Source organism: Bos javanicus, chromosome 5, assembly GCF_032452875.1.
Source record: "Bos javanicus breed banteng chromosome 5, ARS-OSU_banteng_1.0, whole genome shotgun sequence".
Classification (NCBI taxonomy): domain Eukaryota; kingdom Metazoa; phylum Chordata; class Mammalia; order Artiodactyla; family Bovidae; genus Bos; species Bos javanicus.
In genome coordinates, this window is record NC_083872.1 from 80462080 (window position 1) to 80481535 (window position 19456).

General features: G+C 39.4%; 1 protein-coding gene across 2 annotated transcripts in view; it reads left to right on the forward strand.

The window, feature by feature from the left end:
- Nucleotides 1-19456, forward strand: part of TMTC1 (transmembrane O-mannosyltransferase targeting cadherins 1) — a 309847-nt gene that overhangs the window by 132903 nt on the left and 157488 nt on the right. For both annotated transcript variants that reach the window (XM_061417505.1, XM_061417504.1), the window contains exons 6-7: nt 11105-11186; nt 15112-15215. In XM_061417505.1, coding sequence (XP_061273489.1) covers nt 11105-11186; nt 15112-15215 — 186 coding nt within the window. The remainder of the gene's footprint in view (nt 1-11104; nt 11187-15111; nt 15216-19456) is intronic.

Below are 19456 nucleotides of genomic sequence, written 5' to 3' on the forward strand. Positions count from 1 at the left end.
ATTGCAATTAGCAGTGATTTCATTTCCATGGATTTCTTAAAGACTCCAGTGTGCAGCAAGTTTGGAGGATGGGAATAAGAGACAACCTATAGCAAATGTTGCCTTTCAGCATCATTGGAGAGGAGACCATAAGCACAGCTAAAAGGCATAGAATCGGGCATCAGGAAAGTCGTTCTGGTTTGGATTCACTAGGTCTCAATCTGTAAGATGGGGCCAGTGCTGTCTATTCTGCCAAGTGCATATGGATGTTTCAAGGATTAAATGTTAGACTGGATTGAAAAATCTTTTGACATAGAAAATGCCATAAAAATATTTAATACGCATCTGATGCAGGGAGGAAGCCAATTCTGACACCATGTTGGACATTGTTTCTTTGACTGCTTTTCGTTGCTTTTGTTGTTATAATCATACTTAACAGCTTGTCTGGAGGACCCTGCTCCTCTGCCTGACTGTAAAGTGCCTTTGTTCAGCTCATAGATAAATTGCCCCAAACTATCTGGTGGCTCAGACAGTAAAGAATCCACTTGCAAGGCCAGAGACCTGGGTTTGATCCTTGGGTTGGGAAGATCCCCTAGAGAAGGGAACGACTTACCCACTCCAGTATTCTGGCCTGGAGAATTCCATGGACAGAGGAGCCTGTCAGGCTACAGTCCATGGGGTAGCAAAGAGTCAGACATGACTGAGTGAATTTCACTTTCTTCACCTGTGAATAGAAGAGATTAATGCACTCCTTCCAAAAGCTGGCTGGCCATTCCCTTGGAGATGTTTTGCAAGACTGAAGACCCGTTCACTTTATTTCCCCGCTGTCTCTCCCTCTCTATTCTGCCTTTTGACTTTAGTTCCTCATTGCTTCTTTCTCTCTGATCTATAAAAGAACCTGACATCCAGACCCCAATGAGATGGCTATTTTGAGGCACTAGCCTCATCTTCTCAGTCTGCTGCTGCTGCTGCTAAGTCACTTCAGTCGTGTCTGACTCTGTGTGACCCCAGAGACGGCAGCCCACCAGGCTCCCCCGTCCCTGGGATTCTCCAGGCAAGAACACTGGAGTGGATTGCCATTTCCTTCTCCAATGCATGAAAGTGAAAAGTGAAAGTGAAGTCGCTCAGTCGAGTCCAACTCCTAGCGATCCCATGGACTGCAGCCGACCAGTCCTCCATCCATGGGATTTTCCAGGCAAGAGTACTGGAGTGGGGTGCCATTGCCTTCTCAGTCTGCTAGCTCCCCGATTAAAGCCTCAACACCTTGTCTCTCGGATTCACTGGCCTGTTGTGTGGCTAGCAGAGTGAACTTGGACCCAGTTAACACACATCTTCTTGTAATAAGTTCTTATTTTGGCAAATTGAATATTCTAGTTAGTAAAAATATTTTATACCAGCACTACATTAATGACCGATTAACTTAAAAGTATGTTAAGAAGAAACCAAACACCTGAATAGATGTAACAACACAAGCTTTTCTTATTTATCCTTATGAAAAATCTCTCTGGTTATCTGGACTAGATCTTCCCATCTAAATCTGATATCTCAGAAACTTTTGGAATAAATTCTGTCCATCATTTGCCCATTTGGGCTTTTGAGTCGTTTGTTCTTTGTTACGGATCTCAGTGTAGATACAATACCAGTGTCATACAATGCTGATGCTCCTCTTCTAGAAATCAGATTAGGTCATCTCTGCCTAAAGCCCTTCACCTGCTGCTCAGGGCCATCAGAACAAAGCCCAAATCCCATAATGGAATAAGGCCTGTAGTGATGTGGTTCTGTTGCCGGTGAATTTGAGGTTCTTTCTTCACTGTGAAAGAATTCAGAGATGAAGTAGAGTGGTTAAGAAAGTAAAGTGAAAGTTTATTTAAACAAGGATACGCTCTTAGAGGGGGCTTCCCAGGTGGCTCAATGGTAAAGAATCTGCCCACCAGTGCAGGAAACACAAGAGACTCGAGATTGATCCCTGGGTAAGGAAGATCTCCTGGAATAGGAAATGTCAACCCACTCCAGTATTCTTGCCTGGAGAATCCCATGGACAGAAGAGCCTGGTAGGCTACAGTCCATGGATCACAAAGAGTTGGACGCAACTGAGCAAGTGGGCACACGTGCACATGCTCTCAGGGAGAGCTGGCAGACAGGTGAGGAATTGCTGCTCTGGGTTTCTTTAGCAAGCAGGTTATGAGGGGTGTACAAAAGAAGGGATGGGGAAGGAGTTCATTCACTAGGGAAGGAGTGTCATTCCTAGGCCTTGGTAGACAGCTGTCATTTCTAGGCCTCTGTAGATGCGTGTTTCACCTCTTCTCCTCACCCAGTTCACTCTTGCTCTTCCTCAGATGTCAGTTTCATTGTGCCTCCCTTGGGGCATCCTTATCTCCCTCTCTGTTTCTGCTTCTTCCTGTGGAGTTGGCTGATCATATCATACCTTCTCAGTCCTGCTCACCTTCTTCTTGTAGCCATTTCTTCTCATTTAGAGTTTCTGAATCAGCCTAGTGAATATGGAGTTTGCATTTTGAGCTGTGGCAATCACTACATATATTAACCTTTAAATAGATATTTCTTCAAAGGTCCCTCAAGAATTATTCACTGCCTCAGACTGTCATTGGTATGAAGAACCCTTATTGTAGGTTTTATTGTAGATCTGTACAAACTGATGAAGGTATTCAAGTTTGTAAACTTTATCATTTTTAATTAATTAGAAGTCGTGGTTATCATGTAAAAATGTTGTTTAATAAATGGTCTATGTTGTAAGTGTGCTGAATAAGCAGCTCCATTTTATGTTTATGCCTTATCAAGCAGTGGGTGCTGTGGATTTGGGTTTGGGTCTCACCTCTGTTCCAAAATCACTGCAGATGGTGACTGCAGACATGAAATTACAAGATGCTTGCTCCTTGGAAGAAAAGCTATGACCAACCTAGACAGCATATTGAAAAGCAGAGACATTACTTTGCCAAGAAAGGTCCATCTAGTCAAAGCTATGGTTTTTCCAGTAGTCATGTATGGATGTGAGAACTGGACCATCGAGAAGGCTGAGTACCAAAGAATTGATGCTTTTGAAATGTGGTGTCGGAGAAGACTCTTGAGAGTTCCTTGGACTGCAAGGGAATCAAATCAGTCAGTCCTTAAGGAAATCAATCCTAAATGTTCATTGAAAGGACTGATGCTGAGTCTGAAGCTCCCTTAATTTGGACACCTAATGCAAAGAGCCGACTCATTAGAAAAGACCCTGATGCTGGGAAGGATTGAAGGCAGGAGGAGAAGGGGGTGACAGAGGACAGGATGGTTTGATAGCATCACTAACTCAATGGACATGAGCTTGAGCACGCTCCAAGAGATGGTGAAGGACAGGGAAGCCTGGCGTGCTGCAGTCCACGGGGTCGCAATGAGTTGGACACAACTGAGCAACTGAACAACGACAACTCAGCTCTGCCACTTGCCAGCTTTGAGGTCTGGAGTGAGTACATTCTTCAGCCTCACTCACAAGATGGGGACAAGTTTGGACTCTCAGTACTGGTATGCAGGTTAAATGAAATGATGAAGTCACTTAGCACAGTGACTGATATAGATTAAATGCATATTGTATCTCCTATTTTTAATGTGCGTGCACACATGCTGAGTTGCTTCAGTTGTGTCCAACTCTGTCAGACCCTATGGAATGTACCCTACCAGATTCCACAGGTTCTTTACCACTAGTGCCACCTGGGAACCCCATTTTTAATGAATTGAAACTAACCTGGAACTTAAACAGCAAGCAAGAGTGATAATCACCGAAACCGAATTATTGCTTTATATGTAGAAAGAATAAGAATTGGCGCCTCTGACTAAATTCATTGCAGCAGCAATATAAATTAGTCCCTCTGACTAAATTAATGAAACCTAAACTCGTTGACCTTTGACCCTGAAGGGATGTGACCTTTTGCAAGTCAGATGACATTTCTGGGCTTATTTTTATTCACCTGTGAAACTACTTGAACTGTTTTGATCCCTTTCAGTTCTATCTTTGATTTTCAGAATGGTTAAGAGAACTGAAATCGTATCCCCCTTTTCTCTGCCAGTATTTCCACTGTTCTATGTGTGATAATTTAAGTAAATGTTTCTTTGTAAGTAGCGTGCTGAATTAAGAGTTTAAAACTTCAAGAAGAAATTTTACCACAGGTATTGGGGTATTGAAAGTCAATTTGGGCTTCTGAATAGATTGAACTTAGAAATTATTATTGTCTTAAAATAGCTCCTTCCCTTTAGAATCTGCATTTGAAAATCAAAGAAGACACAAAAAGATAGTTCTGCTCCTCTATAGAATGCCATTGATTATTGATGTTTAGAGGAGGCAATTTATAGGTTCAAAGAGAGTGCATCAAAGAGAGAAACTGAAGGCTGCTTAAATTTCTTTTGTTGTTTTTGTTAATCTTTTCATCTCTTCTAATGTGAGCTAAGGCTTTGTGACTTTGATCAGCTGTGAGATCTTTTCTCTCTCTGTTTCAAAGAGAATCAGGATTTCTAAATTCCTGAAGATCTCCGGATTCAAATTCTTTTTATTTCTTTCTGCTTTTGGTCATATTATGTGACTGGAAAATTCTTGAAGAGATGGTAATGCCAGACCACCTTACCTGCCTCCTGAGAAACCTATATGCAGGTCAAGAAGCAACAGTTAGAATACCGGACATGGAACAATGGACTGATTCCAAACTGGGAAAGGAGCATTTTTTAAGCTGTATATTGTCACTTTGTTTATTTAAAGTATATACAGAGTACATCATGCAAAATGCTGGGCTGGATGAAGCACAAGCTGGAATCAAGATTGCCAGGAGAAGTACCAATAACCTCAGATATGCAGATAACACTACCCTAATGGCAAAAGGGGAAGAGGAACTAAAGAACCTCTTAATGAAAGTGAAAGAGGAGAGTGAAAAAGCTGGCTTAAAGCTCAGCATTAAAAAAACTAAGATCATGGCATCCAGTCCCATCACTTCATGGCAATAGATGGGGAAAAAATGGAAACAGTAAGAGACTTTATTTTGGGGGGCTCCAAAATCACTGCAGATGGTGACTGCAGCCATGAAATTAAAAGACACTTACTCCTTGGAAGAAAAGCCATGACCAACCTAGACAGCATATTAAAAAACAGAGACTTTGCTTTGCTGACAAAGGTCCATCTAGTCAAAGCTATGGATTTTCTAGAAGTCATGTATGGATGTGAGAGTTGTACTATAAAGAAAGCTGGAGCACTGAAGAGTTGATGCTTTTAAACTGTGGTGTTGGAGAAGACTCTTGAGAGTTCCTTGGACTGCAAGGAGATCCAACCAGTCAGTCCTACAGGAAATCAATCCTGAATGTTCATTGGAAGGACTGATGTCGAAGCTGAAACTCCAATACTTTGGCTACGTGATGAGACAAACTGACTCTTTGGAAAAGACCTTGATGTTGGGAAAGATTGAAGGCAGGAAGAGAAGGGGATGACAGAGGATGAAATGGTTGGATGGCATCACCGACTTGATGGACATAAGCTTGAGCAATCTGGGAGTTGATGATGGACAGGGAAGCTTGGCATGCTGCAGTCTGTGGGGTCGCAAAGAGTTGGACACAACTGAGCAACTGAACTGACTGACTGACTGATGTGACTATTAATCTTTTTCATTACCTTGAAGGAGCAAAGAGAGATTAAGTTAGTATGACAGGTATTACTGAAGTAATTTTGTTTATAGTTTTTAAATAATTTATTGGTGTATTATTAAATGGCAATAACTTATAGCTGAGATGTTTGCCACTGCAGCTGTTGTTTAGGCAAAAAATTAAGAGGTTTTTGAGAAGAACCAGAAAATCTAATATAGTATTCTCATGTAAACTACCAGGACTCCTTCAATTTGCTGTCTACATCCCAAACTGTAAGTTTTTATTTTGTATCCAGTCTAGTACTGGAGGGTAAGAATAATACAGACAAAGAAAAGGGGTTGAGTGGAGGCATCTAAGTATATTTAAAATTTTATTTGAGTCCATAAGCATTTATTGATCATCTTGCTATGATATATCAGCTATCTATTAACACAATAATTCTATGTTACAAAGTTCAATGACTTAAAATAATAAGCATTCATTTTACCCTCAAGTTTATGAGTTGGTGACTTTGTTACCAAACTCAGATCTGGATACAAGGAATCAGTGCTGTTAGAAGGGAAATACTTGCTCTAATCAAAAAGCCAGCAATCTGGGGGAAAGGTGGACTCATGTTCCAAAACCATCTCTGAAGTTTCTGTGTGGCCATGAAAGACTTTCAAGGGAAAAGGGGGAAGTAATCTCAGTTGATCATTGAGATAGGTGGTTAGAGTCATCACCGTCCCCCACTGTGTGCAGGCTTGTCGACTCCTTGTGATCTTTTTTAGATGCTATCTTATTCTGGTCATCTGTTGCTGCTAAGTCGCTTCAGTCATGTCCAACTCTGTGCGACCCCACAGACGGCAGCCCACCAGGCTCCCCCGTCCCTGGGATTCTCCAGGCAAGAACACTGGAGTGGGTTGCCATTTCCTTCTCCAATGCATGAAAGTGGAAAGTGAAAGTGAAGTCGCTCAGTCGTGTCCGACTCTTTGTGATCCCATGGACTGCAGCCCACCAGGCTCTTCCGTCCATGGGATTTTCCAGGCAAGAGTACTAGAGTGGGGTGCCATCGTTACGTATTATTCATTTCTATATCTTTGATTTAAGGAAAGAACCAACAGATTAGGCAAAGTATTCTGTGATCAAAAATTTGAAAGGTGTATTTGGGTCAGAGTTTAGTTAAAATATAAATTTGCTAAAGTGACAAGACAAAAAGGACCTCCTGCAGAGAGATCTTTCCTGCAAAGAACACTTTCCTGGAAAAAAAAAAAGCATCTCACAGCTTTGGATGGCTGGTTGTCCTGGTCTCAGCTGAGATCTCTCAGTTGGGATTTGATGACTGAGTAGCTATGGAGGATAACTTCAGGAAGAAGACCCATTTAGCTTTGAATATTTGAACATGATTAACTAAGGAGGTAGATGTTAGTAGTTAGAAATTTTGCAGTCAGAAAAATTAGGGCATGGGGAGCATAGTTTAGAACATTTATTTTGGATAGTCTTGATCTTTTGCTTTTATTTTCCTAATATCAGAAATTGTTAAAAATGCAGAACTTGATAATGCTACTACCCCAGACTAATGTTAAAGTACTTTTTTAATGTGCAACAGCAAATTATCAAAGGTCTACTTAAAAGTGAAGGAATCATCTTTTTGCTTCACCAGGCAATGGCACCCCACTCTAGTACTCTTGCCTGGAAAATCCCATGAATGGAGGAGCCTGGTAGGCCGCAGTCCATGGGGTCTCTAAGAGTCAGACACGACTGAGCAACTTCCCTTTCACTTTTCATTTTCATGTATTGGAGAAGGAAATGGCAACCCACTCCAGTGTTCTTGCCTGGAGAATCCCAGGGATGGGGGGGCCTGGTGGGCTGTGGTCTATGGGGTCTCACAGAGTCGGACACGACAGAAGTGACTTAGCAGCAGCAGCAGCAGCAATATTTGTTTCACCTTTATCACCTGGTGTTCCTTTTAAATTTTTTCAGTAATTTTTCTGTTTTTCTTTAGTTGTCATCTTTGATGTCATCAGTTGGTGAGAACATCCAAAGATCATAGTATTGGACCCAAAAGGGACCTTGAAACCACTTAGTCAACTACCACTGATGTAGGAAGGAAATGAAGCCCCTGTAAATTTGTACCAACTAATGTGAGAGATTAGCTGGAAGCACAGGGATAGAATCCTGAACTCTTGCTCTATGCTAATGGTTTCCTCAATGGTTCAGTTTTGTTGTTTTCATGTTCTCTGTCTTTGCAGGGAAAATAGTGGAGAATTTAACTGAAGTTGAAAATTATCAATGATGACATTTGCATAGTTCTTTGTGTTTGTAAGGTACACTCAGCTATATTAGCCTGTGATTGAAATGAGTAGCTGAGGTAATCTGATATTATGGTTAAGTATTAGTTTTAATTTTTCAGTATCTTCCTCTATTGAAAAGGAGTTATAATGTTCTTCCTCAAGGAATTGTTGAAATTACAAAGAAATTGTAAAGGGATTAGTACATTTATATCACTTATATTTGTGCCTGACACACAAATTTACTATTTTTACTATTTTATACAAGTTTACTATTTTTACCATTGTTATTATTTGTTATTGTTTGGTTCTAATTCAGAAGTATTGTGGACTAAGGGGAGAAATTCTACTATCCAATTTTTATAGGATAGGAGAGGGAAAGGAGTTGCAGAAAATTCAGTTCTCTGTATGAACTTAGGAATCTCAGCCTCTGACCTAGTGTTTACCAAAAAAGAGGACCATGTCATTTTGGCTCATTTTCTCATTTAATTTTGGTCAACAGCTGGAAATGGAGATCTTGAAAGGTCTTTTTATTCAACCACTGTTCTCTGTATCTTCCTAGGCTTTGTTACATTTTAAGAGTAAATTATTTGGTACTTTTTTACAGAAATAGAATTTTTCATGGAGGAAGAATTTCCAAACAAAGGGGCTCTTTTAAATATATTTCACTGAACTAACCATCATATACTGTGGTTCTAGTCAAGGCTATGGTTTTTCCAGTGGTCATTTATGGATGTGAGAGTTGGACTGTGAAGAAGGCTGAGCGCCGAAGATTGATACTTTTGAACTGTGGTGTTGGAGAAGACTGGACTGGACTGCAAGGAGATCGAACCAGTCCATCCTAAAGGAGATCAGTCCTGAGTGTTCATTGGAAGGACTGATGTTGAAGCTGAAACTCCAATACTTTGGCCACCTCATGAGAAGAGTTGACTCATTGGAAAAGACCCTGATGCTGGAAGGGATTGGGGGCAGGAGAAGGGGACGACAGAGGATGAGATGGCTGGTTGGTATCACCGACTCAATGGACATGGGTTTGGGTAGACTCCAGGAGTTGGTGATGGACAGGGAGGCCTGGTGTGCTGCGATTCACAAAGAGTTGGACACGACTGAGCGACTGAACTGAAATGAATTGAACTGAATTGAACTGAACCATCATATTGAGCTTTCAGTGAAACAAAATACCAATTACCTAAGTTTGACTTCTAAAACCCTGTGATTTGTTTTATAGAGAGGAAACCACTCCTAATTTTTCCACTGTGTTAAAATAAACAAGCAACAGGGGAAACCTGAGAAGTGTAGTTTCTCAAAACAGGCCAATCCAAGAAGGGCTTTTTCTTTCAGACGTGTTGCCAGTTCAGCCCTTTTCCTTCCCACACTGTCATTCCCTTTGCCTTCCTGCTGCCAATTATCCACATCCTGTCAAGGAATAGTAGAAATATCCACAGTTGGTCTTTGTTGAATTGGTCCGAAAATGATAGTGATGGTAGAGGCAAAACTAAGGAAAGGCCCAGAGCAGTGCTTTAACCTTTTTGGAATCACAGACCTGATCTGACACTGAAGATCAAAGCCAAGGACTTTGCCTCAGAGAAATGCACCGATGCAAACATTCATGATATCTCGTGTACAGTTTCAGGAGGTGATGGACTCTCTCAAGCCCACTTTAGGGTGGAAGAGATCACCAGTGTCATAAAAGCTGACAGTATCCCTGACTTTCCTCCTCTTGAGGGCTTAGGGAGAACAAAGGATTTCAACGTCGTGCTTGGGGGTGCATCCAGTCCAGAGCTTGCTAAAAGGTGACTGTGAATTGCCTTTTGGAAAAAGAAAAGGAAAGCAAGAATGAAGGATCTGCCTTGGAGTGATACTGTTTCCTCCTTCCAGAGCCACTTGGACACACTTAGCTGTTATAAAATGGGAAGCACATGTGTTTTGTAAGGAGTTCAAGTTAGACATTTTTTTGTGAGATACTAACCCACTCAGGTCTCACAAATGAAGCTTTCTTTGTGTAGAACATCCTCACTGTGTGAAGATAACACATTCATATACAGATTTTAAGAAATTCTTGAGGAGGATACCTTTGAGGAAAAATTAAACAAACAAACAAAAAAAAAGTGAAAAGGGGCCAGGGAAATAAGGATGAGGTGGGAAATATTTGCTGGATTATGTGGTTTGATTTTTTCCCTACGGTTTGTACTTTAAAATACAGAAATTTGTCTGTAGGTGAAAAGGAGTTGCTTTAAGTTTTCCTGGGGAAGTTTGTTGACAGCTTCCTCTTCCTTCCTTTTGATCATCTTTATTAAACCAACCAATCACATGTCTTCCGTGTGGACATATAGTGCTTCCACTTTGTACAAGTGGCAGATGCAGGCTCCATACAAGTTGCTGCCCCTAAAGAAGTGGCATTCTCATTACCTGGTTTGGTTCCAAGGGTCATAGGCACATGAAGTAATTTTCCATTGCATTTTCATGAGCTCTGGTCTGACCACTGATGCTTAATAACTTTGTTTTTGTCTTGTTGTTTAGTCACTTGGTCCTCTCTGACTCTCTTGCAACCTCATGGACTGTAGTCTGCCAGGTTCCTCTGTCCATGACATTTCCAGGCAAGAACACTGGAGTGGGTTGCCATGCCCTCCTCCAGCAGATCTTCCTGAGCCAGGGATTGAACCCGCATCTCCTGCATTGCCAGGCAGATTCTTTACTGTTGAGCCCCTGGGGAAGCCCAATAACTTTAACTTTGTTACCTTGGATAAGTTACTTAATCTCATACAAGCTTAGCATCTTTTTTTTTTTAGGGGTAAAACATTTGTGAGATGTTTTGTGGGTGAAAGACATTGTCCTTCTCAAGTTACATTCAGTAGGCAAATGAACTCTTATTTTGTTTAGGATCATCCCTGTGACTAGGGTCATCATATAGTAATAGTTGCCAGAATGCCTCTGTTATTTGGGGTTAGATAGGATAGTAATATATAACTGTAGCTAACTGTACTAGGTTGTATTCCCTGTATTATTGTACAGCTTATTATTCTTCACAACTTTCCTATGAAGTAGACACTACTCAACTTGTCCAAAATCTTCCAAACAGAAAGAAGCAGAGCTGGGGATTGAAACCTGCGTGGTGTGTTCCAGAAACCATGTTCTTAACGGCTATCTTTTCCAACCTTTTGAGCTAGAGCCTATTCACACTGAAAAGAAAATGTTACATGTAGTGGACTCTGACACTTATTTAATATGCTTTTTCTTTTCTGTTTCAGGTATCTGACAGCAAGCAGCAATAGAAATTTCCTGCTTACCATGAGGCCCTTCTTAAAAAGGGCCACTTTGGTCATAAGTTATGTAAGTATATATATGCTTTTGAAATATCTAATAAGAAATATTTTACTTTGACTCAGAGACATGATCCAGATTGTTTAATAGAATCAGCAATCGAGCCTAACAATATGATTTTAAGATCAAACAGTTTACATACCATAAATGTTACAAAGCCTTGGAATGTAAATATGGAAGCATTCTAGGGATATGTGAGTTCAGTGACACCAACAGCGTGAACTGTACTTTGTGAGTTCTTTTTAGGATGCTGGTGCTGAGTTGTTTCTGCAACACAAACCTGGCTGTATCAATTATCTGTTCCTGCATTACAAAACACCTAAAATGTAGTGGCTTAAAACAAAACCATCATATTAGCTTCCCTAAATGCTTTAGTTTGGGTCACATCCAGCTGGCTGGTTCTTCTATATTTTTGGCTGGGGTTACTCAAGCAAGTTTGTGCAGTTAACCTCTCTGTGATAACTCAGAGCAGGTAACCTCTCTGTGATAACTCATCCTCTTAGGCCTCTTTCTGTGGCTACTCTCTCTAGTTGGATGGACAGGATCTTTTTACAACCTGACAACTGGATTCTAGGACAAACTGCAAGACCTGGAAGTTTCCACTAGATTCTTTTGTTCAATGCAAGTCACAAGACCAGATTTAAAGGAAGGGGAAGTTGACTCCACTCTTGATAAGAAGAGCAAATAGAAGGTGCATACAGAAGAGATAGGGGTTCTTGGTCCTGATCTTCAGTGACTATCACATTGGGCATCTTCTTACACAGTTGAATGCTTCTATTCAAAGAAATTAGGGGATCAGTCTCTTTTGCTGTTGCTGTTTTTCATAAATTGTAAGTCCAGATTTATAATAAAGTTTGATAGGAAACTTATGAAAATGTTTTTGATTGTAATATTAACAATTAATTATATTTTAAATCAGCATTAAGGCGTGTTTAAGCACTGCAGATGGTGATTGCAGCCATGAAATGAAAAGACACTTGCTCCTTGGAAGAAAACCTATAACTAACCTAGACAGCATATTAAAAAGCAGAGACATTACTTTACCAACAAAGGTCTGTCTAGTCAAAACAATGGTTTTTCCAGTAGTTGTGTATGGATGTGAGAGTTGGACTATAAAGAAAACTGAGTACCAAAGAATTGATGCTTTTGAACTGTGGTGTTGGAGAAGACTCTTGAGAGTCTCCTGGACTGCAAGGAGATCCAACCAGTCCATCCTAAAGGAAATCAGTCCTGAATATTCATTGGAAGGACTGAAGCTGAAGCTGAAACTCCAGTACTTTGGCCACCTGATGAGAAGAATGGACTCAATGGAAAAGACCCTGATGCTGGGAAAGATTGAAGGCAGGAGGAGAAGGGGACGATAGAGGATAAGATGGTTGGATGGCATCACCAATGTGATGGACATGAGTTTAAATAGGCTCTGGAAGTTAGTGAAGGACAAGAAAGCCTGGCATGCTGCAATCCATGGGGTTGCAAAGAGTTGGACACAACTGAGCAAGTGAACTGCTCAGTTCAACTGAACTGAAGCAAGAAGGTGTGCAAAAACTGAATGAGATGGAGAGCTTTGATTGGACAATTTCAGCAAAAGGGGCAGACGGTTTCTCTAAAGAATGCCCCAGTATCTTTGCATAAAATAAAGACAATTCAACTTTCATTTCAGAAGTGATTTATATCTTCGTGTTGTTTGGGAATGCAAGAATTTGACAGTACTGCTGTGATGCCCTGTACTTCCTGCTATAGGGCAGTTAATTCATTTAGGCAGTTAACAGAGAGGTAGAAAGCTTTTCATAAGTCTCTTGAGTCTTAGTTGCCTTCAGTTCAAAACTACCTATATGCCAAAGTAGCGTATTTTGGGATGACATATTCTGTTACCTCTTAGTAGTTTAGGGAATTCATATTCTTTCAGGATACTTTTCCTGTTACTTTTATAGTTGACATTTTCCATTGCAATATCTTTAAAATTTTAAATTTAGTTTATGTGAGTGTTAATTAAAATGATTTTTAATTTCTTCTTAGGCATTATTTACTGCCGATATGCTTTTGACTGACACTATATGTTTACTTTAGATTTTTGGATTTGGGGTCACTTATGTAAAAAAGCATTCATGAAATAAGTCAGTGATATTCCTTGGAAAAACTGCAGCCTTAATTCCCTCCTCATATTAATATTTTAGCTTTTAGTGAAGCAGAGATTTCCCTCTGACTCTGATAGGCAGACACAACATAATTGGTCCCTACTAAAATGAGAATTACATCTAGAAGGTCTGTGTGGGTGAATTCTATAAACAAATGTCATCCCTACTGAAGTGTCTTTGGCCTCTGGTTTTCTCAACCCATCTTTGGAATGGGATAGCACCATTCAGTGATAAAATTCTATTGAGTGACACAAAAGTTGTTTCTTGGGGTTGTTGAAATAACTCTTCGTGGGTAGTCTGCTTCAGAGCATTTGAGGGTTGGAACATTTCCAGATGTGTTTATTCAGGACACAGAGGTATCTTCTACCACAGCTGAAGTTAAGTTTCATGGGGTTGTATGAGAGCAGTGATTAAGACACAGGGCATTGGAGACCAGTGACTTGAGTCCAACTCCTAGATCCTGTAGTTTATTAACTGTTGGATTCTGGGCAGATTACCTTTAAGCTTCAGATTCCTCATCTTCCTATTGGACTGGTAGGCCTCAGGTGGAAGGATCTTTATAGTAAATCCCCTACTTATGAATGAGTTCCATTCCAAGAGCATGCTCCTTAAGTCCACTTTTTTGTAAGTCCAACAAAGTTAGCCTAGGTACCCAGCTAGGCTATATAGTACTGTACAGTGATAGGTTTATACTTTTCATGCAAATAATACTTTTAAAAAAAAAATAAGGGAAACACTTTTAATCTTATAGTACCTTGAAAAGTACAGTAGTACCATACAACAGCTGGCATACAGGGGCTGGCACTGAGTGAACAGGCAAGAAGAGTACTGCCTGGAGGAGGGAGAGGAGGTGGGAGATGGTACTGTACTACTGATTTTTATACAATACTATACAGTGGTTTGTTTTAAAAGAATAAGAACCAAATATAAGTTTAGATTATCTTAGTGATTATATACTAATATTCCTAAAGAGTGGCTTGCCACGTGGCTCAGTAATAAAGAATCCACCCGCCAATGCAGGAGACATGGGTTCGATCCCTGGGTCAGAAAGATACCCTGGAGAAGGAAATAGCAACCCACTCTAGTATTCTTGCTGGAAAACCCCATGGACAGAGGAGCCTGGCAGGCTACAGTCCATGGGGTTTCAAACAATTGGACGTGACTTAGCAACTAGACAACAACAACAAAAGTACACAAAAGCACAACCACTGTGGAAGATGCACACACATGACAGTGTTCACCAGATGTGTGAACTAGCGTGTGATTAGACATGCAAATGCAAGTTCACATCCTTGAGATTTCACAACTTGAAGGTTCTTATGTAGGGGACTTTGTTGTTGTTAAGTCACTAAATCATACCCCACTCCTTGCTGCCCCATGGACTGCAGCACACCAAGCTCCTCTGTCCTTCATTTGCTGTTGGAAATGGCAACCCACTCCAGTATTCTTGCCTGGAGAATCCCAGGGATAGAGGAGCCTGGTGGGCTGCCGTCTGTGGGGTTGCACAGAGTCGGACACGACTGATGGGACTTAGCAGCAGCAGCAGCAGCAGCAATGGATAACAGTGACAGCTGTTATTAGATTTGTGTGCCTTTCCCTTGTCAACTTCATTGTTTTCTCTCCCCTCTAACTATTTCCATCTTTTCTACTCATCTTCAATGATAGAATTTTATAAAAACGCTCATTAAAAAATGTGTTTGTAGGACAAAATATTTGTAAAGCATCTGAAAGTATTTTCCAGAAAAGCAGGGCTTATTTCCAACAAGCAATTTTCTCAGCAAATCTTCCTTTTTCCAAAGGTGATCATTGTTCTGTACTTTCGTCTGTGGATAATGGGAGGTTCTATGCCCCTCTTTTCAGAGCAGGATAATCCAGCTTCATTTTCGCCTTACATTCTTACAAGGTCAGTAGAAATGAATTTTTTTAACTTTACTTGGTATTTATCTGATTGTTTTAAGTAATCTTAAGTGATATATTGACTTTGCATTTTAAGGAAAGAAAGGTTGTGTTCTAGTCAGGGTGTATGGAAAAAAGATACCACTGTTTAGACATTTGGAATTCTTTTCAACAAATGGTGCTGTTTTATCAATATTATTATAATTTTGTCATTATTATTGTTCTCATATTGGTATACACTTTATTGAGCACTTAATAATAAGTATCTATTGAGTGTCTCATAAGGCAAACGTTATGGAACAAGTACTGAGAGGTGTTTAGGGGTTAACTGGACATCATAACTATTTGTAAGAGTGAAATCAGTGGGAAAGTTGAAAGTAACAAACAGAAGTGAGTAACAATTTTTGCTAAGATACAGTCAGTTATATATAACCATTTGGCCTTACGAGATTTAAGATAGGGGAGTAAGAAGTGATGATGACCAGTGGATTTTGTTCATTTTAATTCCTTATCCAACCTGCTGTGATATACTTCTGAGGCTCTCAGATATAATTATATTTGATAGTTTTCATAACATTTCTTGAGGATGTATTATTGCTATAATATTTGTACGTTAAGTTTACTGTTCTTAAATTTTCATAGTTTTATATACTTTTTAAATATCTAATAGTTTTCATATTAGTAACTTACCTTCTCTTTTTTGTGTTTGCAAAGACATAATAAATCTTAAACCTTGACTGATAGCATGTATATAGTTTAGCTTATTTGTATCTCTTAGGTATAGGATATTGTTGAATTTTGTTTTTATAAAGCCAAGCAGTGATTTCTGTTTTATTTCACTTAACTTCAGTTATTTACTTCATATGTTTTAATTGGTAAATTTCTAGTATCTTTGCATTTTATATATTTCTTTTTTGTTCTTAGTGTTTTCTTCCTTTTAAAGAATATTTTCCATTCATAAAAGATAACTTCCAATTTGATGAATCCTTTTTTATAGTAAATTTGTGTCACAATTGCTTTCATTACTTGAAATATCTATTTGTGTTAAAAAAAAATCTTGAATATGCTTCAGAAACCATATGGTATACAGCCTTGAGTGTTGACTTAACCCTCTGAGGTAATCTAGAGGCTTATAAATTGTTGTTTATGTTTTATATTTTTCAAAAAATTATTTAGTCCATTTACTAAGCTTGACATTTCTAACCCAGATTTTTATTAATATTGCAATCTACTTGTCCTTTTTTAGGTTTCTCTCACTGGCTTTCAACATCTCCAGAGTTCCTTGTCTGGGTATTTTTAGCTCATTGATAAAATGTTTCAGGTTCTGTAGCTCCTTCAGTAGCTATTTTCTGCCTTTAAGAGAAAAAAGCAACTTTGCCAGATCCTGTTCTTGCTTATGGCTCCATTTATTTCCCTTAGCCCTCTATTGGTCTCCCTCCAAGCTTTCTTGTCTGATGAATTTAAGTGGTCATTCTTTATAGTTGGATGTAGCCTATTCATCTGGAGACTGAGCATACCAGTGTCCAAAAGCCAAGCTTCACGCAGGAGATAGACAGATGAGAACTAGAACAGATTGCTCTCAACTACCAACCAATCATTTCATTCGTAGCTCTGTCATCAGCAAACACATGCCTGCCCCCCAGTCCTTGGTGTCTGGACAAGGTGCCTTTGGTCTCTGGCTCACTTGTCCTCCTGTCTATACCATCTTAGCTGCCAGAGTAGTCAGGTTTCATTTTCACTCCTGCCAGTGGTAAAAAAAAAAATTCTTTGGTGGAACATCTGGCAGATTTAGGACCTTGGGGGCTATCATTCACTAGATTCTGCCTTTCACTTCCAAAGTATTTATGTATGTTTTCTGAGGCAGCTGATATACCTTTCATCCAGGACTTTCTGTCTGTGAATCTATCTGAGTTTATCTAAGTTTATCTCAGTCACTCAGTTGTGTCCAACCACTTTTGACCCCAACAGAACTGCCAGGCTCCTCTGTTCTTGGAATTTTTCAGGCAGGAATACTGGAGTGGATTGCCATTTCCTCCTCCTGAGGATCTTCCCAGTGTCTCTTGGATTTAAGGCAGGTTCTTTCCGACTGAGCCACTGGGAAAGCCAAGTGACTCCTCAGACAGTTCAGTCAGTATAAAGTGATAGAACAGAATGTCCTAACACCTTTATATTATTTATCTTAAACAAACAAACACATATCTTTTAGTTCTTGTGTTTCATGCCTAAAATACTCTGGGACATTTCAATGATAGTTGCTATAAATGGCCTTTCACATTCCTCTAAGGTAGCTGTATTATAACTGATTCTTTTGAACATCCAGAAAATTGTCTTTAATACCTCTCCTGAGTAAAGTTTGTACACTGCTTGCATACTGTTTGACTTCTAGTACAATGATGATTTTAAACTGGGTTATCTTAGTCTGTTTCCAGTTCTCTTTTTTTCCCCTCTTCTCATCAGCTGTACAATTTAGCTATGACTTGGCTGGCTTTGTGGGTCTGTCTTTACCAATTAGAGGATTGTCAGTCAGCCAAGTCTCGTTAATGCTTCACCTCTTTTAGTGGATTTGTAAACTGAATAACTTTTATAGCATCTTTGCTTCCATCTTGCAAGGATGAAAGTGAAAAGTGAAAGTGAAGTCACTCAGTCGTGTCCAACTCTTTGTGACCCCATGGACTGTAGTTCCCCTGACTCCTCTGTCCATGGGATTTTCCAGGCGAGCATACTAGAATAGGTTGCCATTTCCTTCTCAAGGGGATCTTCCTAACCCAGGGATTGAACTTGGGTCAGGAAGATCCCCTGGAGAAGGGGATCTTAATAACTTTATTATCAGGTGAGAGTTTTCAAACTAGCTTTCTCGTTCCTTAATAATTGTTGAAGTTAATGATTACAGATAGTTTTTAAAGTATCCTAAAAGCTTTTAAGGGTTGCTTGGTCAACTCTTTGTTTTTTGGTTTCTTTCAAATGACTTCTTGTGACTTAAGTTCTGAGATTCCTTCTCTTTGAGATGATCTATTCCCATGTATTAGCTAAGAGGAAATACCTGCCATTTTCTGCCTAACAAAACTGAGATTCAAAATCATGGTATACTCTTGGGAAACCTTTGTTAAGAAAAAGTATCTAAGACTTGGAAAAGCAAAGCGTGACTGTGGCATTCGCTGTGATGCAGAGCATTGGCTAACAAACCTAGAGGAATCCAACTTTGGTTGACTTACTACTTACAGTCGCTGTATTTTACAACTCTGTTCACTTAAAATTTTATGTATAGAAATCTGACAGGTATGATTATTTCTTTTCTCTCTAGTAGAAAATAAAATTTCAAATGTTAGTTTTATTCTTTGTATATAATTTTCCAGTCTTATTACTTTTTACTTTTTCATGAACTGTGAAAACTTTTCTGAAATTTACTTTATATAGATACATATATATTTATGTTTCTGGAGTTAAGTTCAGTTCAGTCTGACTCAGTTCAGTTCAGTTCAGTTTGCTCAGTCGTGTCTGACTCTGTGACCGCATGGACTGCAGCAGACTAGGCTTCCATGTCCATCACCAACTCCTGGAGCTTGCTCAAACATGTCCATTGAATTGGTGATGCCATCAACCATCTCGTCCTCTGTTGTCCCCTTCTCCTCCTGCTTTCAATCTTTCCCAGCATCAGGGTCTTTTCTAATGAATCGGTTCTTCATATCAGGTAGCCAAAGTATTGGAGCCTCAGTTTCACTGTAGGTCTTTCCAATGAATATTCAGGACTATATTTCTTACATAAACTCAATTTATATCTGTATTTAATAATAGCTTTATTGAGATATCATTTACATGCCATACAGTTCATTTATCTCCAATGTACAGTTTGGTCATTCCCAGTATACTCACAAAGTTTAGTGCAACCATCACCACAATCAAATTTAAAGCATCTCCCCAGAAAGAAACCTCATATCCATTAGCCCCACTTCCCATTTCAGTCCAGTCCCCCAACCCTAGGCAACCACTGATCTATTTTTATCTCTATAGAATTATCTCTGTAGAGTTACTTATTCTGGACATGAGCCAGTGAAATTATATGAAATGCGATCTTTTGTGACAGACTTCTTTTACCTAGGAAAATGTGTTGAAGATTCATCATGTTATAGCATACATAGATAAGTATTTTTTTTTATTCCACAGTAATATGCCATTGCATGGATATATCACTTTTTATTTTCTCATTCATCTGTTGATGGACATTTGGGTTGTTTCTACTTTTTGTCTGTT